The sequence below is a fragment of the Saccharomyces cerevisiae genome, chromosome XIII, assembly GCF_000146045.2.
Source record: "Saccharomyces cerevisiae S288C chromosome XIII, complete sequence".
Lineage (NCBI taxonomy): Eukaryota > Fungi > Ascomycota > Saccharomycetes > Saccharomycetales > Saccharomycetaceae > Saccharomyces > Saccharomyces cerevisiae.
Genome location: NC_001145.3, coordinates 135,431 through 162,008, shown reverse-complemented (window position 1 = coordinate 162,008; position 26,578 = coordinate 135,431). Strand labels below are relative to the sequence as shown.

Genomic DNA, 26,578 nt, shown 5'->3' with positions numbered 1-26,578 from the left:
AATAGGAGCTTTCTCTATTTGCTATCATTCTTTGCATCATGTTCATGTACTTTCTGCCAAACTTTTTCGTAGTACTTCTTATTTTCGTTTTTCAGTTCGTCTAGTGAAGGCGGTAATTTTTCATTAATTAAATCGTGCTTTCTTGCCCTTTCAAAGGTAGACAGGGCTTCATCTAAACCCTTTACACCATTAGATAAAGCGCCACGTGGCAACACGCCTGAATTGTGATCTTTTAAAAACTGAACTTTATTGGTTTCTTCTCTGAGAACAGAATACATTCTGGAAACTTTGGCGACGGCCAGAATCTTATTTCGTAAGGCTTTCCTTCGATGTTCGTCATCTAAAATGGAAGCATGTTTAGGCGACGCCGAAGTGGCTGGTTGTGGAGTTGCTTCCGACTTACCAGCTTGTGGCAATTTTTTATCGGTACCAACTAATTCTTCAATGACGGGGGTGTCGTTTTCCAGCTCATCTTCAGTACAGATGTTTAGAATTGCGACAAGCATCTCTGTAACTTTTTCACCAACAAATGGCAAGGACCACGTGAAAACGTCCATGAAATCTGGTAACCAATAGGGGTGTGGAGTCATGTTGAATTGTCTGATATTCATAACATTATTTTCGTATTTCAATATGGCAGCCTTATTATTGTAGGTGTCCAAGTAGTTAGGCGCACTGAAAAGGGTCAAAAGAGAGGGAAAGCCCAAAGTCTTGGTATTTTTGTACATTCTATAACCAGCGTCTTGAGCCTCGTGTGCCCTGATGATGGACAACAGGCCAGTCTCTTGCAGAAAATGGCACGCAGCACGATACGTGAAGGCATATGAACAGCCCCTTACTGAGTTTGGGACAAACATATCCCTTGAAGGTGCCATCTTGCCATGATGAGGAACCATGGTTTTGGAGTTCACTATGTCTTCCTCAGTCAAGTCTTTATCCAAGACTTCGTCGTACTCTTCAATCGGGTCAGCCCACAACAGATCACACATCAGGCCATGAGAGGGAATCTCCCTGAATCTATTTAGGTTGTTAATGTCCTGTAAAGAGTTTAACTCGGGAGATATACCACCATGAACACAAAGATACTGTCCGTTCATTAACGCAGCCAGGGGCAAGTTGTTAAACGATTCGCAGCATTTCTCGTAAATATCTAGATTGTACTTGTGCAGCATTTCATTTTTGAAAGTGAAATATGACGTTAGATGCTTACATTCGTGGTTACCCCTCAGTAGCCAGAAATGGTCGTTAAAATTCAGCTTCAAAGAATATAAATAAATAAGACACTCAAACGAAAAGGACCCTCTGTCGACATAGTCTCCCAAGAACAAATACGATGTAGTGGCCGGATCTCCGCCAACTTCGAATAGCTTCAAAAGGTCAAAGTACTGGCCATGGATATCACCGCAAACTGTGATTGGGGCGGGAACAGATATAAGGTTGGGTTCTTTGCTGAAGAGTTCCGTTGCAAGTGTAACGATCCTGGCCGCCTGCGCAGCCGACAATTTGCCCTCGCGCTTGAAATGATCTCTTAGGAATTCGTGACGAGGTATCCCATTGGGCTGGAACAGCTCTTCATCTGTAGGAACATGTGACGTGATGGCGGGCACTTTATTCATTATTCTGCGGTTTGTCGATACGACTCTTCCGTCATCTAGGGTATATTGTGTAAGGTCTCTGGAAGTTTCTGTGGCCGTGGAATTAGCAGCAGCAACTGTACTAGCCTTCGAATCTATAGGGGTTGTGGACGATTGCGGACGCTCTGTTTTGTTTTCTATAATTTTAATAGCGGCGTTTATCTGCTCAGTATTTCTTATAGCGTCTGAAGACATTGCGGGTTCAAGAAGAAGTACTGGCTCCTGTGTGACTCTATGGGAGGGAAGGAATATCTCCTTTTGTTTGTATCGTAGCAATTGGCTTAATACTGTTCCAGTTGGATATATGTTTTTTCTAAGGAAAAATAGGAGTCTTGATGAAAGGTATTTTTAGGACATTTTCTCATTTGTCTCGGGCCGAAAAAAAGCATTGATCAAGAGAGGGGGACAATGTTGGCGCTAGCGATATCTAGCTGTATCAAACGTATTATAGACTATCTTTGATAAAGACACAGAAATACAAAAATACGTAGAAGAGACATATATATATATATATATATATATGTATATAAAGGGAAAGGAAAATGCACGGGAGAGAATGTTTCGAGAATGACAACAATAGTAGGACGAGAGTCCCTGAAAAGAAGGGTATCTAAGAGAAGAAAAGAACAGAACTAGTGGGAAATGGAAAGAGAAAAGAAAAGAGTATGAAAGGAACTTTAGAAGTCCATTTCCTCGACCTTACCCTGGTTGAACATAGATTTTAGTTCGCCAGAACCAAATTTGTTGTTGTTCATGTCATGATCGATAGAGTTGAGTCTCTCCTCCAAATCCTTTTCCCACATTTCTAATGAAGAAGCGGAGGCAGAAGCGGAGCTGCCCATGGAGTTTTGAGTAGACAACATAGGAACCTCAGCCATAGGTGGCAAAGGCACCCTTCTAAATTCCGCCATGGTCACGGTACGCAATGTGGAAGGGGCTTGTTGTTGTTGGCAGCGATTTTGAGCGTAAAAGTAGTCTTGGGAATTTTGCATAGCGGGAAATTATTGAGCAGTTGAAGAGAGGTTAGTGAGACCGTAAGATCACAAAGGAGCAGATAAGACATTTAAAAATGGGAAGGGACAGCCAGGAAAAAAAAAGATCTCTTTTTATACCCGCTGAGGCGGAATCGGGCGAAACGGGCGATGTTCCAAAACAGTAACGATATGTTATGGCTATTTCCTTTTTGGGACGGATGACTTCCCAAAATGGCGACCGCGGCGGGTAGTGGAGCCCGTTTGGGCTCAGCGCGAGGTAACAAAAAAAAATTTCAAATGTTGGCCAAAAAAAAACGTCAATTATTCCTATGTACGAGGTCTAAACATAAAAACATATCTACTATATTCTGACGTATTTATAATCTATTGTTCTTTCCTATCATTGGCCTACAAAAAAAAAGAGAAGCATGCTCTTAGTTGGAAGTATTCTTACCAATGTCAGAAAGACCGCCGCGACGTTCGACGGCAATGATGTTGGCAGAAGGAACGTGATCCTTGGGGAATAAGTAGCCGGTCTTGACACTCTTGTTGACACGGTTGCTCATTGAGCACAAAGTGTCTTGTAGGACGACATCGTCAAGGAAGAATTGCTTTGGGTTAAGGCCTTGGTCCATGGTCATATAGTTTTTTTTTATTGCTGATGTGGTTTGTAGTTATATATATACGTATATTATTTTTCTTATAAGTAAAAGAACAAGAAAGGAAAGGAATGAAAGAAATAGTTTCGAAAAGACAATAGGAAACGCCAAAAATTCATGGCCTTTTATATGCTGGGAATCAGTTGCCTTCGTATCTCGTTTCTCGTTGCTGTGGAAACGAGATACGAAGGCAACCTTTACGTATTTGCCCTAATGTTTCCTTTTCGAGACCTTTGACACATCTTCTTACCCGAAACTAAAAACCTATATTAAAGTGCTTTTCAACCCTTTGAGTAAGTCCGATTTTTATTTAAACCCTTCTTTTTTTTTTTTTTTTTTTTTTTTACAGGTTATAAGGATCTTAAAAATCTGGGAAACTTGACACTTTTCTCGAAAGTTTATTAAGTTAAAGAAACACCACAAAACTCTAACGAATATAAAATAAACAAGAAAAGAATAGAAAGGCTTGGCTCTAGTTTTTGCATGCGTTCAATGAATTGCACTACGAACAACACCAACAATACCGGCCAAAACACGAAAAACAGTCTTGGCTCCAGCTTTAATTCCAGTAATTATACTTCTTATAGATTCCAGACATGTCTCACCGACCAGATTATTTCTGAGGCGCAGACGTGGTCACTTTCATCCCTCTTCAACTTCTCGTGGGTTGTGTCCTACTTTGTTATGGGTGCCTCTCGTATGATCTTCAGGTACGGTTGGTATCTGGCAACTTTATCGCTTTTAAGGATTCCGAAGTGGATCTTCTTCAAGTTACACCATGTTCAGTTCACTCTTTCCTTTTGGCTGATCCTGTTTGCCCTAGCCGTCATAGTCTTTGTGACTTACACCATCATGAAGGAGAGAATTCTATCCCAGTACAAGAGGCTGACCCCGGAGTTCTTGCCGCTGGAAAATACAGGTAAATCTGGCTCCAGCGCCAATATCAATGCAGCTTCCACTCAGTCAGCCAACGCGCCACCCGCCATAGGTTCCTCTACCACGGGTGCAAGCTCGATTATAGACTCAAAAAAGCATTCATTGAAAGATGGCAACGAAAACGAAACCTTTCTTTCATCTTACCTTGACCAATTTCTCAGCGCCATCAAAATCTTTGGCTATCTGGAAAAACCAGTCTTCCATGACCTGACCAAGAATATGAAAACTCAAAAAATGGATGAGGGTGAGATTTTACTGTTGGACAGTACTATTGGGTTTGCCATCGTCGTTGAAGGCACCCTGCAGTTATATCATGAAGTAGATCATTCAGATAAGGACCATGGCGATGAAACTGACCACAGTGACACGGATGGTCTTGACGACCAGGATAGAGATGAAGAAGACGAAGAAGAAGATGATGACATTGATAACTACGACACCAAATCTTGTTCTTCTAACCTCATCGATGAAGAAGATGAATCCGTTGGTTACATTCATCTGAAAAATGGACTGGGAAATTTTCAACTGCTAAATACAGTCAAGCCAGGAAACCCGCTGACCTCCCTCGTGAGCATTTTAAACTTATTCACGCATTCCATGTCCTCGTATGGCAACAGTAACTTTCCCTCTGAGTTATCGTCACCTATAGACACAACGGTGTCGGTCAACAATATGTTCTGCTCATCAGAGCAGAACTTCTCCAACACAGATTCCATGACAAACTCCACCAACAGCTTTCCAACGTTCCCCTCTTCAATGCCTAAACTTGTCGCCCGTGCGGCTACAGACTGCACAATTGGTATTATCCCACCTCAATCGTTTGCCAAATTAACCGCAAAATACCCACGGTCTGCTTCCCATATCATACAGATGGTTCTCACCAAGCTATACCATGTTACGTTCCAAACTGCTCACGACTACTTAGGTTTAACAAAGGAGATCATGGATATCGAAGTTTTACTAAATAAATCCATCGTTTATGAATTGCCTTATTATTTGAAAGAGGCCGTTATTCGTAAGTTTAAAACTGTAGATAAGTCGAGCGGATCGGCTGATTTAGAACCGAAACCCAAAAATAGTAATGCTTCCTCTAAATTGAAGAAACCGCCCAAAGCGAAGCCATCTGATGGTATCATTCAATCGCTTAAGATTGCTAACGCCAACGCTAACACAAGTTCGAATTCCCTTTCACTGAAACCAGAATTCACCCACCATCCAAGTTCGAGACATGTCGTACTGGGTTCAAGAGACCAATTTAATCCTGGTGATTTACTGTCAAATGTCCCACTGTCTAGAACTATGGATATTCTGTCACCCAACCCAATCCATAATAACAACCGCAATAAATCAAACGGTATTAACACTTCTACCTCTAACCAACATAAGCGATCTTCTAGGAGTAGCAGTAACAATGCTTCCGTACACTCTAAGAAGTTTTCTTCTTTGTCCCCAGAATTGCGCAACGCACAACTTAGTACATCGCCCTTGTCCTTGGATAATACTTCTGTTCATGACCATATCCACCCAAGTCCCGTTCATTTGAAGGGACGGGTCTCTCCAAGACCTAATTTACTGCCCACAACATCCTTTTCTGCTGCCCAGGAAGAAACCGAGGACTCTGCTTTAAGAATGGCTTTAGTTGAGGCAATGTTAACATACTTGGGTGTAAACAAAAGCAATATGTCCGTTTCATCTTCTTCGATAGCAAATATGTCTTCTTTAAACTCTCCTCAACTTAATGAAATGTATAGCCGCCGTCCAAGTAACGCAAGTTTTCTGATGTCCCCTCACTGTACACCATCTGACATTTCCGTAGCTTCATCATTTGCCTCTCCTCAAACTCAACCGACAATGTTAAGAATCCTACCCAAAGAATACACTATCAGCAATAAAAGGCATAATAAAAGTAAAAGCCAGGACAAAAAAAAACCTAGAGCTTACAAAGAGGAGTTGACACCCAATTTGGATTTCGAAGATGTCAAGAAAGACTTTGCACAAGGCATTCAGTTGAAGTTCTTTAAAAAGGGCACCACAATTGTTGAGCAGAACGCTCGTGGTAAAGGCCTATTCTATATCATTTCCGGGAAAGTTAATGTGACAACAAATTCGTCCTCGTCAGTAGTATCATCAATGTCTAAACCAGAGCAGGTTTCAGCCCAAAGTTCACACAAGGGTGAAAATCCTCATCATACTCAACATTTGTTATACTCTGTAGGATCTGGTGGTATTGTGGGCTACTTGTCCTCTCTAATTGGTTACAAATCATTTGTTAATATCGTTGCCAAGAGCGATGTCTATGTTGGATTTTTATCTAGTGCAACCTTAGAAAGATTGTTTGATAAATATTTCCTAATCTACTTACGGATTTCTGATTCATTAACCAAATTGCTATCTTCAAGGTTATTAAAGCTCGACCATGCTTTAGAATGGGTTCACTTGAGGGCTTCTGAAACTCTATTTTCACAAGGTGACTCGGCTAACGGTATTTATGTTGTCCTGAATGGTAGACTAAGGCAGCTACAACAGCAGTCATTGTCAAACTCCAATACAAGTTCCGAAGAAGTTGAAACTCAGAACATTATTCTAGGAGAACTGGCCCAGGGGGAGAGTTTTGGTGAAGTTGAAGTGCTTACCGCTATGAATAGATATTCAACGATAGTGGCAGTGAGGGATTCTGAATTAGCGAGAATTCCGAGAACATTATTCGAACTATTAGCTCTTGAACATCCATCTATCATGATTAGAGTTTCCAGATTAGTTGCTAAAAAAATTGTCGGAGATAGAACTGTTCCAGCATTAACAGGCGATCCATTATCTATAAAGGAAAACGACTTCACTTCTTTAATACCTCCAACGAAAGCGTCTTACTCTAGCTCTTTAAGTCATAAACCCCAAAATATTACTTCTGGCACAATTACTTTTAGAACCATCACTATCTTACCAATTACCAGTGGACTACCTGTAGAAGCATTTGCTATGAAGTTAGTGCAAGCTTTCAAACAGGTAGGAAGGACCACGATTGGTTTAAATCAAAGAACTACCCTAACACATTTAGGTCGTCATGCATTTGACAGATTGTCCAAATTAAAACAAAGTGGTTACTTTGCTGAACTAGAAGAAATGTACCAGACTGTTGTTTATATATCAGATACACCAGTTAAATCTAATTGGACAAGAACCTGTATTGCGCAAGGTGATTGTATTCTCTTACTAGCAGATGCTAGATCTCCATCAGCCGAAATAGGAGAATATGAAAAGTTATTACTAAATTCAAAGACTACCGCAAGGACCGAGTTAATTCTTCTACACCCTGAAAGGTATGTGGAACCAGGACTAACCCATAAGTGGTTACGCTATAGGCCATGGGTTCATTCGCATCATCACATTCAATTTAGTTTGACAGGAACAACCTTGATGAACGAAGGCAAAATGCACGTTTTGAATAATGGTGCCTTGGCATTAATGGATAAGTTGATTCAAACAGAATTCAGTAGAAAAACTCAACAGAATATATCAAAACTACTTCCAGATTCTATCAAGAACACCGTAGAAAACTTTTCTTCAAGATTCATGAAAAGTAAAAGACAATATTACACACCAGTTCATAGGCATAAAAATGATTTTCTAAGATTGGCTAGAATTCTTTCTGGACAAGCTATTGGACTTGTCCTCGGAGGAGGAGGTGCGAGAGGTATTAGTCATTTGGGTGTCATTCAAGCTATTGAAGAACAAGGTATTCCGGTCGACGTTATTGGAGGAACATCGATTGGTTCCTTTGTTGGCGGTTTGTACGCGAAGGATTATGATTTGGTGCCAATTTACGGCCGCGTGAAGAAGTTTGCTGGTCGAATTTCCTCTATATGGAGAATGTTAACAGATTTAACCTGGCCGGTTACTTCTTATACTACTGGTCACGAATTTAATAGAGGTATTTGGAAAACTTTCGGGGATACAAGAATTGAAGACTTCTGGATCCAGTATTATTGTAATTCTACTAATATAACCGATTCGGTTCAAGAAATACATTCCTTTGGTTATGCGTGGAGGTACATCAGAGCTTCGATGTCTCTTGCTGGTCTTTTACCTCCTTTGGAAGAGAACGGGTCTATGTTACTGGATGGTGGTTATGTTGATAATTTACCAGTAACTGAGATGAGAGCGCGTGGTTGCCAAACTATATTTGCAGTAGATGTAGGTTCTGCAGATGATAGAACGCCTATGGAATATGGTGACTCCCTAAATGGGTTTTGGATCATTTTCAATAGATGGAATCCATTTTCTTCTCATCCAAACATACCCAATATGGCAGAGATTCAAGTTAGATTGGGTTACGTCGCATCAGTAAATGCTTTAGAGAAAGCGAAAAATACACCAGGTGTCGTTTATGTGAGACCACCTATTGAAGAATATGCCACATTAGACTTTAGCAAGTTCGAAGAAATTTATCATGTGGGTGTAGACTATGGTCGTATCTTTTTGCAAGGGCTTATTGACGACGACAAGATGCCATATATACCTGGTTCACAAGAAACCACTTTGAATTCTCAAGTTCCTGAGTTTTTATTACATAGAAGAAATAGTATTTGATAGATTTCTATCTTCCAACGCCTTGGTGACCGTTTTTTGTAGATAGATTTAGGTATTGCATTGTTTTTTACTGTATTATTTATCGTTCTAAATATTTGTGTTTTATACTGTAAATATCTCTAATATTTCAATCATTACCTTTCAAGCTCCTTTAAAGAATATGTATCGCCTTTTCGGTCGCGTGCTTTTATCGTGGTATTTACTATGACTTTTTAAGCTAATCTATTTTTGCTTCTTTGATGTGAAGATCAGACAATTCAACTTTCAGTTTCATTTGTTTCGTAACAATTGCTTCCGTTTCCTTTATCATATCCCATTTTCTCTTCTTTATAGTACCAGTTGTAGTGCTACCACTAGTCCCTCCGATTTCTTTAGAGAATAGGACACCTTGGGCCCAACCAGCGTATGATCCCCATTTTTTAAAAAGCATTAATCTAATATGGTCGAGCTCTAGGTTGATTTTTTTTCTTGAGATAGGTAAGGCGTTGTATTTTGTCCTCAATTCTTTGAGATGGTTCTTGTTCGCAGATATTTGGTAGTCCCTCTTCGCAATTCTACTAACATGGACATCTACGGGGACGATGCCATCCATGTGAAGTCCCATTAGACAAACGCAATCAGCAACTTTGGGGCCTACACCATTGTAGGACATGAGGTGCTCTCTAACGTCTTCATATTGAGCATCTTTACAGATACTTTGAAGGTATGTGGTGTCAGAAGTAATATTAGCTTCAGCTTTATCATTCACCAGTTTTCTCGCGGTTTCGATAATATACTTAGCTCTATATCCAAAGCCCAGCTCACGCAACTTGGCTTCAGTGGCTCGAGAAGTTAGCTCCTCACTTGTAGGAAACGAATGGTAGGCGACCCCATCTATTGTTGTGATTAAGTTCCCGAAATTAGAGCAAAGGCTATTGCACATTCTCGTAATTCTTGAAATGTTATTATTACTCGAGCAAATAAAGGAAATCAATGTCTCCCATGGTTCCTGGGCCAAGATACGGATGCCTTGTGGAGAAAGTTTCGCAAATGCTTTATCGCTTGGAATCCAAACATTATCGAATAAGTGCTTCAGTGACACGTCCAATCTAAAATATTTCATTAGATGAGTTTTTAAGGCGTCCTGATTGCCACAGTCGCCGACAGCAACAAATTCCAGGATCTCATTCTCTTCATCTTGCCTCAAAATCACTACTGAATACTTTTCTTGCTGGCCTATCTTCATTGTAGTGCTGTACTGGTTTAACTTTTCATCCCAAATCCATCGAAAGGATTGGCCAGCCTGTAGCACATTTGCTAGACATAGCTCACTTTTATTAATGGCAAGTTTGCCGAATTTATAAGACATCTGGTTGATAAATAAAATCGCAATTATGAATCAGGACGCTTCAAATGCCTTCTTCCGCTGGAAATAGTAGTTTTGTGATGCTGTTCAGCTCATCTCTTAAAAATTTTTGGCGTTACATTAAGAAAGGCGCGTCTTAATTTTCTTCACTTAATGTATAAACAAATACTTTACTTTTTAACCACGACATTATTCAAAGAGGAGAGTAACTTTAACGTTAATCAAATTGCTGTACTAAACTATTTATTTGGCCAGACATTGAAATACTGGTATTGCCTCGATATTTTTATTTGTAATATTATCCATTGAGCGATTAGCTTACTTGTATCAATCAATTTTACATGCCAAAGTGGATAAGATCAACATTGAATCATATTATACCAAGAAGGCCATTTATCTGTAGTTTCAACAGTTTTCTTTTACTCAAAAACGTATCGCACGCCAAACTATCGTTTTCTATGAGTAGTCGTGGTTTCAGGTCTAATAACTTTATTCAAGCACAATTGAAGCATCCTTCCATACTTTCAAAAGAAGACCTAGATTTGCTCTCTGATTCGGATGATTGGGAAGAACCTGATTGCATACAGTTAGAAACTGAGAAGCAAGAAAAGAAAATTATCACTGACATACATAAAGAAGACCCGGTGGACAAAAAGCCTATGAGGGATAAAAATGTCATGAATTTTATCAATAAAGACAGTCCTTTATCCTGGAACGATATGTTTAAACCCAGTATAATACAACCACCGCAGTTAATTTCTGAAAACTCATTTGACCAGAGCAGTCAAAAAAAATCGAGATCGACAGGATTCAAGAATCCATTAAGACCAGCGTTGAAAAAGGAAAGTTCTTTTGATGAACTTCAAAATAATTCTATATCTCAAGAGAGAAGTTTGGAAATGATAAATGAAAACGAAAAGAAGAAAATGCAATTTGGAGAAAAGATTGCTGTTTTGACGCAAAGACCTAGCTTCACTGAATTGCAGAATGACCAAGATGACAGTAACTTGAATCCCCATAATGGTGTGAAAGTCAAGATACCGATTTGCTTAAGCAAAGAACAAGAAAGTATCATCAAGTTGGCAGAAAATGGCCACAACATTTTTTATACAGGGAGTGCCGGTACCGGTAAATCCATTCTTTTACGTGAAATGATAAAAGTTTTAAAAGGCATATATGGTAGGGAGAATGTTGCAGTCACTGCTTCCACGGGTTTAGCTGCTTGTAATATCGGTGGTATAACCATACACTCGTTCGCTGGTATAGGATTAGGAAAAGGTGATGCGGATAAACTCTATAAAAAAGTTCGTAGGTCTCGAAAGCACCTAAGGCGCTGGGAAAATATTGGTGCTTTGGTTGTCGATGAAATATCAATGTTAGACGCAGAACTGCTTGATAAACTCGATTTCATAGCTAGAAAAATACGGAAAAATCATCAACCCTTCGGTGGAATTCAACTCATCTTCTGTGGCGATTTTTTCCAGTTACCGCCAGTATCAAAAGATCCTAATAGACCAACTAAGTTTGCTTTCGAATCCAAGGCTTGGAAAGAAGGTGTAAAGATGACGATTATGCTACAAAAGGTTTTTAGACAGCGAGGCGATGTTAAGTTCATTGACATGTTGAATCGGATGAGACTAGGCAATATTGATGATGAAACAGAAAGAGAGTTCAAGAAGCTTTCTAGACCATTGCCAGACGATGAAATTATTCCCGCGGAACTTTATAGTACCAGAATGGAAGTAGAAAGGGCCAATAATTCAAGGCTAAGTAAATTGCCAGGCCAGGTGCATATTTTTAATGCAATCGATGGCGGTGCTTTGGAAGACGAAGAGTTAAAGGAAAGGCTGTTACAAAATTTTTTAGCTCCAAAGGAATTACATTTGAAAGTTGGCGCTCAGGTTATGATGGTAAAAAATCTAGACGCAACATTAGTTAATGGATCCCTTGGTAAAGTCATCGAATTCATGGATCCAGAAACATATTTTTGCTATGAGGCGCTAACAAACGATCCATCTATGCCTCCAGAAAAACTCGAGACTTGGGCAGAAAACCCTTCAAAACTAAAAGCTGCAATGGAGAGGGAGCAAAGTGATGGGGAAGAAAGTGCGGTAGCTAGTCGCAAATCTTCAGTGAAGGAGGGATTTGCTAAGAGTGATATAGGTGAGCCGGTCTCTCCCCTAGATTCCTCAGTTTTTGACTTCATGAAGAGAGTCAAGACAGATGACGAAGTTGTGCTGGAAAATATAAAACGCAAGGAACAACTGATGCAGACCATACATCAAAACTCTGCAGGAAAACGAAGGTTACCTCTCGTGAGATTCAAAGCTTCTGATATGAGTACGAGGATGGTGCTTGTCGAGCCGGAGGATTGGGCGATAGAAGACGAAAATGAAAAGCCACTGGTATCAAGGGTTCAATTACCGCTAATGCTTGCCTGGTCACTATCCATTCACAAATCTCAGGGTCAGACACTTCCAAAAGTTAAAGTGGATTTACGTAGAGTATTCGAAAAGGGTCAGGCGTACGTTGCCCTTTCTAGAGCTGTTTCAAGAGAAGGACTACAGGTGTTAAATTTTGACAGAACTAGGATCAAAGCACATCAAAAGGTAATTGATTTTTATCTTACTTTATCTTCAGCCGAAAGTGCCTATAAGCAACTTGAGGCAGATGAGCAAGTGAAAAAAAGGAAGTTAGACTACGCACCAGGCCCTAAATATAAGGCTAAATCCAAGTCAAAGTCAAATTCTCCAGCACCCATATCAGCGACCACACAATCTAATAATGGTATCGCAGCGATGTTGCAAAGACACAGTAGGAAGAGATTTCAGTTGAAAAAAGAGTCTAATAGTAATCAAGTTCATTCATTGGTTTCCGACGAACCTCGTGGTCAGGATACCGAAGACCACATCTTAGAATAAGTACATATTAATACACATAGTTATATAGAATACAAACTGCTATAATAATCAAGGCCGAGATACATAGTTCCGCGGTTTTATCTGTATTTATTTTGATATTGGTTCTTTGACACCTTTTTATCTTTCTTTCTTGCGCTTTGTTCATTCTATTATTTTGGTGAACCTCCTTCGATAGAAAAAAGTGAAACATTATCTAAATTAAAGTAAAATACAACAACTGGCTGTAAAAAAGGAATCAAAGAACTAAAGCCAAAGGAGACTAACTCACAATGCCTCTGTCACAAAAACAAATAGACCAAGTTAGAACCAAAGTGCACTACAGTGAAGTAGATACTCCATTCAATAAATATTTAGACATCTTAGGAAAAGTAACCAAGCTGACAGGAAGCATTATAAATGGCACATTATCCAATGATGATAGCAAGATTGAAAAACTTACTGAGCAAAATATCTCCCAACTAAAAGAAAGTGCTCATCTTCGATTTTTGGATCTGCAGTCATCAATTGACACAAAGAAAGTAGCAGACGAAAATTGGGAAACATGCCAACAGGAGACATTGGCCAAGCTGGAAAATCTCAAAGATAAATTGCCTGATATAAAGAGCATCCATAGCAAGTTGCTTTTACGTATTGGAAAACTACAAGGTCTTTACGATTCTGTCCAAGTAATTAACAGAGAGGTGGAAGGCTTGTCAGAAGGCCGTACCAGCCTTGTGGTGACACGTGCGGAATGGGAGAAAGAACTTGGCACTGATCTGGTCAAGTTTTTAATTGAAAAGAATTATCTCAAACTAGTTGATCCGGGCCTGAAAAAGGATAGTTCAGAGGAGAGATATCGTATTTATGACGATTTCTCTAAGGGCCCAAAAGAGTTAGAAAGTATCAACGCCTCAATGAAATCGGATATAGAAAACGTAAGGCAGGAGGTATCGTCTTACAAAGAGAAGTGGCTAAGAGATGCAGAAATATTTGGCAAGATCACATCAATATTCAAAGAAGAACTTCTGAAGAGAGATGGCCTGCTCAATGAGGCAGAAGGAGATAACATTGATGAAGATTATGAATCGGATGAAGATGAGGAAAGAAAAGAGAGGTTTAAAAGGCAGAGATCAATGGTGGAAGTGAATACTATAGAAAATGTGGACGAAAAAGAGGAAAGCGATCATGAATATGACGATCAGGAGGATGAAGAAAATGAAGAGGAAGATGATATGGAAGTAGACGTTGAGGATATAAAAGAGGATAATGAAGTTGATGGGGAAAGCAGTCAACAAGAAGATAATAGTCGCCAGGGTAATAATGAGGAAACAGACAAAGAAACTGGAGTGATAGAAGAGCCAGATGCGGTTAATGACGCAGAGGAGGCAGATAGCGATCACTCAAGCAGGAAACTTGGAGGCACTACAAGCGATTTTAGTGCGTCTTCCTCTGTTGAAGAAGTAAAATGACCACGTATAATGCATAGCTCTTACTAAATAGAAAAGGCATATAGACACATAGGCAAGTTATTACAGTTCAATAGAAACCGAAATCGGTAACGTAAAAAATAACAACCATAAAAAGACAGTATTGGACAAAAGAGCAAGTTCTGTATGGTGCGTCACCTTCTTTTTTTTAGTAATAATTAATTATATTAATAATAAAGAGAAAACATATTAATAAATTGTGTACATGTCAAATCTTATAATTTATATTTATTTTGTTTACACAGTTTCCAAGACTTCATCCTTGAAACCAGAAACCTTCTTACCCTTTTCTTCACCGGAACCTTCACCATGCAAAGCCATCAAAGCACCAACGTCGAACTTTGGTTGTTTCAATAACTTAACCTTTCTAACGTGGATGTTTTGTAGTGGGAAGATGTCCTTGGTAGCATTTTCGATTTCCTTGTTGATAACTTCTGGAATCAATTTGGAGGTCAATTGAGCCAAAGTAGAGTTTTGAACTTCTCTGGTCAAGATTTCAGAAATAACTTTTCTGATAGCTCTGATGTGGGAAGATTGAGCGTAAGAGTGTCTCTTAACTTGGTTAGCTTGCTTTCTGGTGAAGGCAATAGCAAAGATTCTCAAAACGTAATCATCGGAAGTCTTAACGGTAACATTAGCTTCGATCAAAGTTTGCCATTTTCTGACCATTGATCTCAATTTGTCGGTAGTGAAGTCCATACCGTGGAAGTTGGTCAACAAGTTCTTACCTTGAACTTCATCGACTCTCAACTTGACCTTTCTGAAAGAATGGTCTTCAGAACCTTGCAAGTCAGCCAAACAAACTTCGACAACTCTACCCTTCAAAGCATCGGAAGCATTCTTCAAACCAGTGGACTTGTTAACTAAAGTCTTACCAACATTTCTGTTTTCAAAAGTGGATGGGGCTTTAATATCGAACCATTCCTTTCTGGTAAATGGGTCAACGACCTTCTTCTTCAAACCCTTCTTACCTCTGGATAGTCTCTTATTCTTACCAACAGCCATGATTAGTCTAGATCGGTTTTTTGCTTGGTTTCCTCAAAGGCGAATACAACTAACTAAGTTCAAATCTGCTACCACTCACATATATCAAAATACCACTACTAACTATACATTGGAACTCACTAATGAGGACACTGGTATTGTGAAACTGTGTTACGTTCAGCGTGGCAATCATCACTCCGGCCTGGAGAGTCCAGCCGGCCGAGGCGGCTTCACACCGGCACCACCTTGATTCCACACTGGATCTACCGCGTCCTTCCCATTTACTCAGTAGCACTTCTACCGGACATCCATGCTGCTCTTTTTTTTTCAGTGGAGCTCCTGCAGGAATAATTCTTAGTAAAATTCATAAAAATATAGTGTACTGGTGCTATGGTGTATGGTGTATGGTGTATGGATGTACAAAAATGCTGTCTTCAAATCTAGAGAAATTATTTTATGAAAAAGCAAAAAAGGTAAACAAGAAAAGGAAGAAAAGAACCCAGAAGGGAAAAAATAATATAAATTGGATTATAGATGATTGATTGGCTCTTGTCCTCAGTTTTTCGAGAAAAATATAGATATTACGTTTGGATTTTGCTGTAGAAATTAAATTGAGTTAAGCTAAGATGGCTACACCAAGCACGGGAGCAAACAATTCTATACCTGCGGTACGAAATCAGGTTGAAGTTCAGGTTGGATTAGTAGGGGATGCACAAGTAGGGAAAACATCGCTGATGGTGAAGTACGTACAGAACATATACGATAAGGAATACACACAGACGCTGGGAGTGAACTTTTTGAAAAGAAAAGTAAGCATACGCTCCACGGATATTATATTTTCTATAATGGATTTAGGCGGACAAAGAGAATTCATCAACATGCTCCCAATTGCGACGGTAGGGTCTTCAGTGATCATATTTCTGTTTGACCTGACACGTCCAGAGACGTTGAGTTCAATAAAGGAGTGGTATAGGCAGGCGTACGGGCTAAATGATTCGGCAATTCCTATTTTGGTGGGCACAAAGTACGATTTACTAATAGACTTAGACCCGGAATATCAGGAACAAATCTCGAGAACGAGTATGAAGTATGCACAGGTCATGAATGCTCCTCTTATATTCTGCTCTACTGCCAAATCTATAAACATTCAAAAAATTTTCAAAATTGCACTGGCAAAGATCTTTAATTTGACATTAACCATCCCAGAAATCAATGAAATCGGCGATCCTCTTTTGATATATAAGCACCTAGGTGGCCAGCAACATCGACATCATAACAAAAGTCAGGATAGAAAGAGCCATAATATCAGGAAGCCCTCCTCGTCGCCCTCATCTAAGGCACCATCGCCGGGCGTTAATACATGAAAACAACTATACCCGCCTGCTACCATGTGAGAGTTGGCGTTAGCATATTTTAAATCAAGCTACACAATAGCTTTAAGGAGATATAGAAGGTATGTACATCCACAATATCGTATGTTTTGGATAAATGCGCTACTATGTAGGTATATGTATGTGTATGCTAGGTCATGAATAATAAAAACCGAATCTATAAATTTCTCAATGTCTCATCCTCATTCATGGCTCTTTTGGCTTCTTCTACTGATATATTTAGCTTGACACAACATATTCTATCGTTCTTCATAGTTTGTTTAAACAATATTCCCGCGTCAAGTAACTGATTGAGAACGAAATCCCATGATATAATTCTCAATTGTTCAGAAATATTATCACTTCCCTGTTGGAACAATGTTTTGGCTATCTCCATGACAAACTTATTACTGCCATTTACTTCAATAAGTAACTTGATTTCATCGACAATATCGCCCAGTTCTTGCTCTTGAGATCCGTTCTTTTTCATCAAGTTTAATAATGCATAAATAAACAGTTTTGCTGTAAATGAAAGTCGCGTCATAAACGTAATTACATGAGAATTTAAAGTTTCGTTTAAGGCTTTCATAACGTGCGTGATGTGAACTGTTTGTACCCCATCATTGTCATCATCGTCATCATTATCGTCTTTGGCTTTGTTACTTTCAATAAGATCCTTGTCTTCATCATCGTATATTTGCTCCTCATTTTCATCTTCAATAACCGTCTTTCCATCATATCCATAACCATGCTTAGCCATATAGTGTTTTTCAGCAATTTCAGCTGCTCTTTTACAAACCTTCAATGCTCTTCTTGCATCACCACTAACACTTGCTACTTTTCTCGAAGCTATTTCAATGGCATCAGCACTCATTCTTAAGCGAACTTTCCTCACGTCTTCAGGCAACGTTTGCTTAACTGTAGTGTCGTTTCCAGCCGCATCAATCAAAATAGCATTGCCAGTTTTTGTATCAACATAGAAAAATGAGTCGTTCAACCCCTTCAGTCTTAAATCAATGATATTTTTTAGCTCTTCGTGCGTATACCCAGTGAACATAATTCTGGTAAACCCAATTCTTGAAGTAATCTTATTGCCTAGCTGACGTTCTGGTAAGTCCATTGTATTGGCTACTGCAATGACAATAAGTTTGGCATTTTCGTAAGTAGTCCAATTGAAAAAATTGTACATAATATCTTGAGATTTCGTTACCATGGCATCGAGTTCGTCCAACAAGACTACAATGGTTTTCTTCTTATTTTTTGGAACTCTTTTAAAGTAAAACTCTAGTGACTCCATTGAAGCTGCCCATGTTAACCTTTCTCCTGACACTTTGTTCCATAAAGTTTCGTAACAGTCTGTGGGTTTTACCATTTTCAATCCATTTATTTCCACATAAAGAAAGTCTGGTATTTCTCGTTGTGCAGAAGACGATAGTAGTTCCTTTACGACTTCCCTTACGGTTAAAGTTTTCCCTACACCAGGCGTACCAGCCACGTATATAGTAGTAGCGGAGTCGGACTCAATGGCACTATATGCACTTAAATAAATTGAGGCGAATTCATTCTCCCTAGCCGGTAAATAATCTTGGAAATTTGCAGACTTCAATATTTCTTCTTTGACATACGAAGAGTTCAACTGTTTTTTGACTTTAGAAAAAATTGTTTCTACAATCTGATGCTTTTGGGTTGTTTTTAATTTGTTTTCAAACCTTGATGCCATCAATTCCGAAGAATTTCCGTAAAATTCAGGTAATGAAGTTAAATCTGGTATTGCAGCTATAGATTTAAATCTTTTCGAAAACGGGGTATATTTCTTTTTCGCCCTAGCAACATTCTTTTTTGTAAATTTCCTAATCACAGGAGTATTATTTGCACGGCATGAAGATATCAATAGCATCTGACGCGGTTTACTAGGATCTTTAGGTTTACGACCTCTTTTTTTGGGGGGAGGTTGTACAGAAGCGTCAATATCATCTTTACCTAGTTTTATCTTACGGCCTCTTTTCCTTGGTGAATTTGTATGCCTAGCTTCTTTCTCTTCTTCGTCTTCGTCTTCTTCTTCGTCTTCTTCTTCCTCAAGCTCATCTGCGGATATTTCACCGCTGTCCATATCCTCGCTAACGTCGATATCTGACGGACTTTCATAATCAGATGATTCATCTTCATTACCGTCCTCATTATCCGTTATATCTGTAGCTCTTGTTTCTGCGTCTGAAATTTGTGCCGTTTGAGTAGCCTTATCTTTCTTTTGAGGACCTCTTTTGATCTCTTTCTTCTTTGATGGAAGTGTTAAATCTTTCAAATATTCCTGGGCTTCCCTTGGCTCCACTTTCTTTATGTAAGCTTTGACATCCTCAATATTAATGTCCACAAATTTCTCCCCAGTCGGCTCACAAATATAACGAACTGTAAAGTCTCTTTCTGGATCGACATTTCCTTTCAATACTTCCCATTTGCTTCCATCCATTACGTTGGCAACCCTGATAAAGTTAAATAGCTGCAATTCGGCTAATTCTGCAGTGAGATACAGTTCATTTTTATTTGCAGTTTCAGAAAACAGTTTATTGTAATAATTTAAAGGACGATTCAAAATGTTAGCGTCAGGATTAAACTGCCTATAATGAGCTAAAGGATTGACTTCAAACCATCGTAAATAGGTGAGAGCCCAGAGTTCGACAACATTATTTAATGTATTAAGTCTCAACTCCTGGATCATATAAACGGAGTAAGTCCCAGCGGCTTCGTTGTGCATGACTACACTATCACCACGACCTAGTTTAATTCCATCAGAACTTCTCTTTAAGTAATGTTCAGTTTTTGCACCTCTTCGGCGTAATCTCTTCTGACCTCCATCGATTATATTTCCCTGCTCATCAGTTGTTATTATCTCCCAACCCTGTAAATCCTTCAACGTTTTTGCCATCTTATCTACTCTATTGTGGTTTTTGTAATGAGTATTAATCAATAGGGAATGAGTTCCTGCTTCTGGAAACTTTTAGGCTGAATTTGCCGCCTATGCAGTTTTCTTTCCCTTTGCGCAACTTCATCTCTTCTCAATGTTGTTGTTTTTCTATGATTTTCGATCTGGCCGTGTCAACGTTAATAAAAAATAAGTCGAGGAAGAGAGTAGTTACATATGTAGTGGTGTTCGTTGGTGCAATATTTGTTGATATAACGATGAGACAGGTCACCAAAGAATTTCAAATATTTGAGGTTTATATCTTTTCTAATTTGGCGCCAAGTTATTATCCTGTGATACCCAGTAAGACAAAAAATGCCCCATAGCAGTCCTTATCTTAATACTGACCATTATGAAGGGGCTTACATTGTACAAACATATTTGTAATAGAATGTACCGGATATTTAAAATAACCCAAGCATCAATTGTGTAGTATTCTTAATTTTTTTTCTTGGTAAATTTTTGGGAGAACATTTTTTTGTGTCATCTTAGGGGAAATTATAAACCATTATACACTCCATACCATGCACTTACTTAAATTCTATGGACACATCCATCAATTAAAAGATAAAACTAATAAATAGAAGCATGTTATATATGAATATATATATTCTTTCTGTCATAATATAAAAGGGCGAGCATGTTATTCCCTAAACGTCTGATTGTGTGGGGTGTTCTATTGATTTTAAGTTTATCACAATTTGTCCTCTACCTGCCAGCCACAACATGTACGAACTCTAAGGGACTTAGGTTATGCGCTCCACAGTTTACTATAACTGTGATTGGAGGATCCAGTACTGCAAATGAGTTTATTGCAAGTGTAAGAGAATTTCTGCGATTGATTTCGTACCTGACAATTGACATGGGTTGGTCGAATGAATTCACTGATCCAAGTGTGTATGAGGATGAAAATTTGGTGGACACATTTCAGCCTGATAAGGTTTTTGAGCTCAATTATTTTGGATTTTGTAAACGGAGTAATAAAAGCAAAGTTTATTGTACCTCTAATGAGAATTATGGCATGGACGTACTTGAAGTACTTGTCAGAGACGTCGGGATTCAATTAGGTAACATTTCCACTACACGATCGAATGAAACCAAAAAATTCGGAGACTCTCTCGTATTGACCTACCGTTTGGCATTGACATCTATTCGTGATTTTTTGAAACACGACAAGCACACAGGAAATGCCCTATCAAAGGCTTTGATTGGCAGTCCTGATCCAAATGTAAAAGGCGTGTCACCAACAAAAAACTATCTGAAAGGCGTCAACCTGGCATTTATACTGATGATGTTCAACGGCATGGTTTTTTACTTTGCAGTGTTGGAAATAATAGTCGGATTCCTCAGTATCTGCGTAGTGTCAGCCTTTGGGGGAGCACTTAGTGTTGGGAAACGACACCGCTTATTTCCTATGCTTTTGAAGTCATCAAGTTCAATATTAGTTGTTATTGCTACATTGACAATATTATGTAACATCGTATATTTGATTGCACTGAAAACATTAGAACCTGAAGAGGTAACAGACGTAGGATCTGACAACGCTGCTGTACACACTACAGGCTGGGAACTGTTAAAAGTAAACGTGGGAAGTGGGTTCATTATGGGGCTCGCCAGGTATGCCATCCAGTGGGTCCTATTGGTACTCGCATTTCTTGCAGCAAATCATTACAAAGCTAAGCCCAAAAAGTCTGATAAGTATACAGAAGACACATCTAACTCCCCTTCTCCAGACTTGATGGAGAAGTAATTCACCACAGAACTTTTTTTTCAAATGACAGTAAATATGTAAACATATACACAGCCTTTCAGTATATTAAGTATTTTTGCATAACGTCCTTTTTTCCCGCTCGGTCAAGGCTTTGAAAAGATATTATCAATGTTCTATTCTTACTGAGAAAAGCGTTCCTCCAAAATGCTTTTGCTGTAACGTACAGGCAGAGACTTCAGGAGTATATAATGGCAGGATTGAAGACATTTGATGCGTTTCGTATGTTATATGGATTTTTCTGAAGTAGCCCGCTTCAGCATATTTTATTTTTGCTTTTGCTTTTTCACTAACAATGGAAATTTAACTTTACAGCAAAAACTGAAGAACAGTACAAGAAGAAATCCACCAAGGGTGGCTTAACATCTTTGTTGACATATCTGTTTCTGTTGTTTATAGCATGGACCGAGTTTGGTGAATACTTCGGTGGTTATATTGACCAGCAGTACGTAGTGGACAGTCAAGTTAGAGATACCGTTCAAATTAATATGGATATATACGTCAACACGAAATGTGATTGGTTGCAAATCAACGTCAGAGACCAAACAATGGATCGGAAACTTGTATTAGAGGAATTGCAATTGGAAGAGATGCCATTCTTTATTCCTTATGACACAAAAGTCAATGATATCAATGAAATTATTACGCCGGAATTGGATGAAATCTTAGGGGAAGCTATCCCAGCAGAATTTAGAGAAAAACTAGATACTAGGTCATTTTTTGATGAAAGTGATCCTAACAAGGCACATCTTCCGGAATTCAATGGGTGCCATGTATTTGGGTCCATTCCGGTAAATAGAGTTAGTGGCGAATTGCAGATTACAGCGAAGAGTTTAGGTTACGTGGCTTCACGCAAAGCACCACTGGAAGAATTAAAATTTAATCATGTTATTAATGAGTTCTCTTTTGGTGATTTCTATCCATATATTGATAACCCATTGGATAACACTGCACAGTTTAATCAGGATGAACCTTTAACTACTTACGTCTATTACACATCTGTTGTGCCCACTCTTTTCAAGAAATTGGGGGCAGAAGTGGATACTAATCAATATTCTGTTAACGATTACCGCTATTTGTACAAAGATGTCGCTGCTAAAGGTGATAAAATGCCGGGCATCTTCTTCAAATACAATTTCGAACCATTATCCATAGTAGTTTCTGATGTTCGTTTAAGCTTTATACAGTTTTTGGTCAGATTAGTGGCAATCTGCTCATTTTTGGTCTACTGTGCTTCGTGGATTTTCACACTACTGGATATGGCTCTTATCACCATCATGGGACCTAAGTGGTCCTTGCGTTATCAGCCAGATGATAAAACTAAGGGTATTTTAGATAGGTAGATATGTAAAAGAAAAGAGAATGCAGTATACCCAAGATAACGTTTCATTTTCATCTGTATAAATTTCATGACAATAGATTATAAGAAAAAGTGTGAGACTGAAGGCAGAGCGATCGCACTCAAGTTTCTGTGCCAGGCATACCTTCAAACAATCGTCCATAACAGCCTGAATATGCTTCTCTAAAATGTTCATAAGGGTCCTCAGGATAAAGTAATACTCCGCATATAAAACAGAACAGCGTCCCGCATACTTCGCATTTCATTTTATTGCAACCTTCACTTCTTTCTACAACTACCTTACACTTTGGACATCGCTGCAAATTCGAACCCTCTTTTTTAATCGCTAAATCTAACATTTTTTCAGCAAGGTAATCATTGACTTCAAGTTCTAATACTCTTCTCCCATATTTTGCCTCCAGTTTCCGCTTTCTCTCATATGAAGTAACGGTATCATCTAGATATTCCTCAATAATATCGGTCGATAACGAAACTTTCTTGCCACATTTATTGTTGTAACCATGCCAGGCATGCAAGCAGTCAAAGCAAAATACAAAATGACATTTTTGACACTGAATCATCGCATCATCGAGGTCTTCTTTTGTGCACCAACTATCACATCTTCGACAAGTCACACAAGCATACGGACAATATTTTGAGAGTCTTGTAGCCGCCTGGTTGTAGAACATTTTTTCGTATCTTTCACATAGCTCTGTATCGATAACCTCTTTTAAGAAGGACACTGGAATCAAAGGTGTAAACAATGCCTTCAGCATTTTTTTATAGCTCTTGAAATCTTCTAGTTTTAATTCTTTGTATTCGCATTGTGGACATCTTACACTGGATATTCGGTTTTCCTGAATCATTGCAGTGAAATAAGATTTGGCGCATCCTCTGCAAAGATAGTGTTCTACATTCGCATTTTCACATGGCAATTTGATCATTCTAACACCCTTTTCCATTTCCATACAAATACAACAATGGTAGTTAGATCTGCTCACTTTTTGGAGGGTGGCTTCCTCACTTATCTGCTTAAACAAGTCATACTGATCCTGTGTCAGGCACTTTCTTATTCCATTAGGGAATAGTAATATAGCTGTATCATCTATAAGAAACCCAAAGATGAGGATAAGGATGGAGGTAAACGAATCCGCGAACTCAATACTCATATCTACAGTTTCTTCAACGAGTCTCAGCGCTTTGTCAATTAACATCTTCTTTTCATCTGTTGATATCCATAAGGATTTGATATCCATAACAACACACCGTCGAATGTCCGGATAATGACAGCTATATATGGTGAACTCCACGCATTCATTAGATAAGTTTGAAAGTAACATATGTTGCTCGCCGAACTCAATATTTACATCGGCCAATAGTGATATCTTGAACAGTAACTTTCCGTTAATTCTTTGAGGGAATTCACCTTCCTCCTCTACTTTTACCGATTTCATTTCCAGTTCTGGGTACATATCTCTTAATATTTCCAAATCATTTTCAAACTGAGTCAAAGCCATTTTACTCCCTGGTCTTTCATCAGTTATATTAGTTTTCTGTAATTCGTTATTCTACACCATGACATAACTTACTGGTGACTAAATGAGAAAAGCAAAGTCCCTTTCTCTTGCTTGTTATTTATTTTTGAACCCTTTACACTATTTGTCTTTTTTTCATCACCCAATCGAAAAGTTGAAAGTATTTTTCAAGCATTGAAAGGGTAGAGGAGATTAACAAAACATAAATATTTTGCAAAACAAAACCAATTTCAAATAAATGTATAGAATAACACCAGTAATTAAGAGGTGGTGTCTTACACTCACCATGTCATGATAATATCAATTGGCAAAATATATTAGTTAGTTTTTACACAATATCAATAAATTTAACTTATACAGTCTAAAATTATTACTATTCTACCTTAGGCTTCTTCGAAGGCCTTTCTTCGTCGCTACCCCCCTCAGCATCACTTAAAGCCGCATCTGAATCAAACTCTTCTGCAACTTCGTCTGCGTCATTATCAGAGCTGACCTGAAAATCCTCATCTACTGATTCATCATCTTCACCAGCGGAACCCATATTAATATCCTCTTCGTCACTGTCTGAACCTAAAGCGGTTTGTAACCTTTCTTGTACCTCTCTATCTTCATTCTTCACCCTTAGGTTTTTAGACTTTAGGAATTGTTCCAATAATTGCTGCTCTTCCTTACTGATGTTGGCAAAAGTGGTAGAACCTCTATTTGAACGCAGTACCACTTCCAAATCAAACGTCCTCGATGACGTAGAAGTTTGTCCTGCTCTTGAAATGTTTACCATGCTAACATCACTGAATGGTATGTACAAAGTTGGCTTAGTTAAAAAGAAGAAAGCGTTATCTAATGGATACAAATAACCTTCGTTTGCTTTGAAAGAACATGAAACTGCACACTGATCATATTTGGATTTATATTCTCCAGGAACAATGACTCTACGGTCAGTCAGACCTTTTAATACATGACTTAAAACTATATGAGTTTTAGCATCATATTGTTTTTTCAATTTATCCTTATAATTTTCCTCATAATCTTCATCTTCTAGATTCAATTGCACTTCTGTTTCCTCATCTTTCTGAAATTGTAAGACAAGAAAGGGGTAGGTGGTCTGTCCTTGACGTAAAGGAGGTTCAATTGCCAAAACCAATAAGTGATGGATATCATCTGCCTTTGGTAACGAAACAATTCTTTGTATTTGACGATGTTGCAATTTGTATTCATAGGTCTTACCCCTGAGTCTAATGGAGTTCTTGTAAATATCGATATCATAACGACCTCTTGGCGTGGTAAAAAAGACGTCTTGGAAGGAAACTATTGCATCACCAGCGACTTCCCCGATGTCTGCCTTTTCCTTTAGTTCTTCATAGAATGCTTCTGCCATACTCTTTTCCTCTACTGCCATTTGTACATCTTCTCCTTCAGCACCATCTTCTTTCTTTGGTACGACCTCGTTGCTTGACTCTTCCTTTTTGGTCATGTTTTCATCGACGTTTGTTTGAATAACACCAGGAATATAGAACCTCATCTCTACCAATTCGTCACCGGCTGGTTGGTACTCTTCATCTTGAATATTAAATTCTATTCCTACTTCATTTTTAGAGGTCAAATTTGTATTATTTATTCTAGCATAAGGAATTTCAAAAGTTGGTTTACCATTTAAAGCAAAAACCATTTCATTCCTGGCAAGGTCTGTCTTACCCCAGTTCCAACCACGTAAGGAATGTTCTCTTTGCTCTACCTGAATATTAAAACGGCGATGGAAATCATTCTTGATTAAGTTATAGTCATCCTGAGAAAATCCATCTAGTTGGATAACACCTTGATTTTTGGTATTTATCTTCAAGTCGTAACCCCTGCAGCCCCTACTCCATTGGACGGTAGATAATTCTGTGGCTGGTAATAAAAATGGTTTTCTTGCCTGATTTGCTGCAGAGCCACCACTGGTACTAATTTTCCACCCTAACCCAGAATCAGCAATACGGAATCTACCGCTAAATTTAGATTGGTTCAAGTAAATTCTATCAAAGTCGGTACTCATAATTCTTGTTCAACAATACTAGATTGTTCCTTCACTTGTTAACGGTATTTCCTTCTTGTTCTTACCACC

General features: G+C 38.6%; 14 protein-coding genes across 14 annotated transcripts, besides 2 other annotated features; 6 read left to right on the top strand and 8 right to left on the bottom strand.

Moving 5' to 3' along the window:
* Window positions 1-14: 14 nt before the first annotated feature.
* On the bottom strand, window positions 15-1,829 carry CMP2 (calcineurin catalytic subunit A; the record flags this gene model as incomplete). Its single annotated transcript, NM_001182415.1, has 1 exon — window positions 15-1,829. One exon carries the CDS (start codon window positions 1,827-1,829, stop codon window positions 15-17), a length of 1,815 nt encoding a protein of 604 aa, NP_013655.1.
* Window positions 1,830-2,311: 482 nt separating this feature from the next.
* On the bottom strand, window positions 2,312-2,626 carry SML1 (ribonucleotide reductase inhibiting protein SML1; the record flags this gene model as incomplete). Its single annotated transcript, NM_001182417.1, has 1 exon — window positions 2,312-2,626. The coding sequence occupies one exon, from the start codon at window positions 2,624-2,626 to the stop codon at window positions 2,312-2,314; it is 315 nt and encodes a 104-aa protein (NP_013653.1).
* A 105-nt stretch (window positions 2,627-2,731) lies between these two features.
* Window positions 2,732-3,122: an origin of replication (ARS1307.5; Autonomously replicating sequence).
* On the bottom strand, window positions 3,043-3,249 carry HUG1 (Hug1p; the record flags this gene model as incomplete). Its single annotated transcript, NM_001184439.1, has 1 exon — window positions 3,043-3,249. One exon carries the CDS (start codon window positions 3,247-3,249, stop codon window positions 3,043-3,045), a length of 207 nt encoding a protein of 68 aa, NP_219498.1.
* Window positions 3,250-3,750: 501 nt separating this feature from the next.
* Window positions 3,751-8,790, top strand: NTE1 (lysophospholipase; the record flags this gene model as incomplete). The annotated part of the gene is made up of 1 exon (NM_001182418.1): window positions 3,751-8,790. One exon carries the CDS (start codon window positions 3,751-3,753, stop codon window positions 8,788-8,790), a length of 5,040 nt encoding a protein of 1,679 aa, NP_013652.1.
* A 217-nt stretch (window positions 8,791-9,007) lies between these two features.
* On the bottom strand, window positions 9,008-10,138 carry OGG1 (8-oxoguanine glycosylase OGG1; the record flags this gene model as incomplete). The annotated part of the gene is made up of 1 exon (NM_001182419.1): window positions 9,008-10,138. One exon carries the CDS (start codon window positions 10,136-10,138, stop codon window positions 9,008-9,010), a length of 1,131 nt encoding a protein of 376 aa, NP_013651.1.
* A 338-nt stretch (window positions 10,139-10,476) lies between these two features.
* PIF1 (DNA helicase PIF1) lies at window positions 10,477-13,056 on the top strand (the record flags this gene model as incomplete). The annotated part of the gene is made up of 1 exon (NM_001182420.1): window positions 10,477-13,056. The coding sequence occupies one exon, from the start codon at window positions 10,477-10,479 to the stop codon at window positions 13,054-13,056; it is 2,580 nt and encodes an 859-aa protein (NP_013650.1).
* Window positions 13,057-13,325: 269 nt separating this feature from the next.
* On the top strand, window positions 13,326-14,504 carry MFT1 (Mft1p; the record flags this gene model as incomplete). The annotated part of the gene is made up of 1 exon (NM_001182421.1): window positions 13,326-14,504. The coding sequence occupies one exon, from the start codon at window positions 13,326-13,328 to the stop codon at window positions 14,502-14,504; it is 1,179 nt and encodes a 392-aa protein (NP_013649.1).
* A 255-nt stretch (window positions 14,505-14,759) lies between these two features.
* Window positions 14,760-15,527, bottom strand: RPS1B (40S ribosomal protein eS1 RPS1B; the record flags this gene model as incomplete). The annotated part of the gene is made up of 1 exon (NM_001182422.1): window positions 14,760-15,527. The coding sequence occupies one exon, from the start codon at window positions 15,525-15,527 to the stop codon at window positions 14,760-14,762; it is 768 nt and encodes a 255-aa protein (NP_013648.1).
* A 605-nt stretch (window positions 15,528-16,132) lies between these two features.
* Window positions 16,133-16,870, top strand: TEM1 (Ras family GTPase TEM1; the record flags this gene model as incomplete). The annotated part of the gene is made up of 1 exon (NM_001182423.1): window positions 16,133-16,870. The coding sequence occupies one exon, from the start codon at window positions 16,133-16,135 to the stop codon at window positions 16,868-16,870; it is 738 nt and encodes a 245-aa protein (NP_013647.1).
* A 184-nt stretch (window positions 16,871-17,054) lies between these two features.
* ORC1 (origin recognition complex subunit 1) lies at window positions 17,055-19,799 on the bottom strand (the record flags this gene model as incomplete). The annotated part of the gene is made up of 1 exon (NM_001182424.1): window positions 17,055-19,799. The coding sequence occupies one exon, from the start codon at window positions 19,797-19,799 to the stop codon at window positions 17,055-17,057; it is 2,745 nt and encodes a 914-aa protein (NP_013646.1).
* Window positions 19,800-20,475: 676 nt separating this feature from the next.
* On the top strand, window positions 20,476-21,585 carry SMA2 (Sma2p; the record flags this gene model as incomplete). Its single annotated transcript, NM_001182425.1, has 1 exon — window positions 20,476-21,585. The coding sequence occupies one exon, from the start codon at window positions 20,476-20,478 to the stop codon at window positions 21,583-21,585; it is 1,110 nt and encodes a 369-aa protein (NP_013645.1).
* A 209-nt stretch (window positions 21,586-21,794) lies between these two features.
* ERV41 (Erv41p) lies at window positions 21,795-22,946 on the top strand (the record flags this gene model as incomplete). The annotated part of the gene is made up of 2 exons (NM_001182426.1): window positions 21,795-21,825; window positions 21,919-22,946. 2 exons carry the CDS (start codon window positions 21,795-21,797, stop codon window positions 22,944-22,946), a joined length of 1,059 nt encoding a protein of 352 aa, NP_013644.1.
* A 118-nt stretch (window positions 22,947-23,064) lies between these two features.
* On the bottom strand, window positions 23,065-24,459 carry ITT1 (RBR-type E3 ubiquitin transferase; the record flags this gene model as incomplete). The annotated part of the gene is made up of 1 exon (NM_001182427.1): window positions 23,065-24,459. One exon carries the CDS (start codon window positions 24,457-24,459, stop codon window positions 23,065-23,067), a length of 1,395 nt encoding a protein of 464 aa, NP_013643.1.
* Window position 24,460: 1 nt separating this feature from the next.
* Window positions 24,461-24,709: an origin of replication (ARS1307; Autonomously Replicating Sequence).
* A 141-nt stretch (window positions 24,710-24,850) lies between these two features.
* Window positions 24,851-26,509, bottom strand: POB3 (FACT complex subunit POB3; the record flags this gene model as incomplete). Its single annotated transcript, NM_001182428.1, has 1 exon — window positions 24,851-26,509. One exon carries the CDS (start codon window positions 26,507-26,509, stop codon window positions 24,851-24,853), a length of 1,659 nt encoding a protein of 552 aa, NP_013642.1.
* Between the last annotated feature and the right edge of the window lie 69 nt (window positions 26,510-26,578).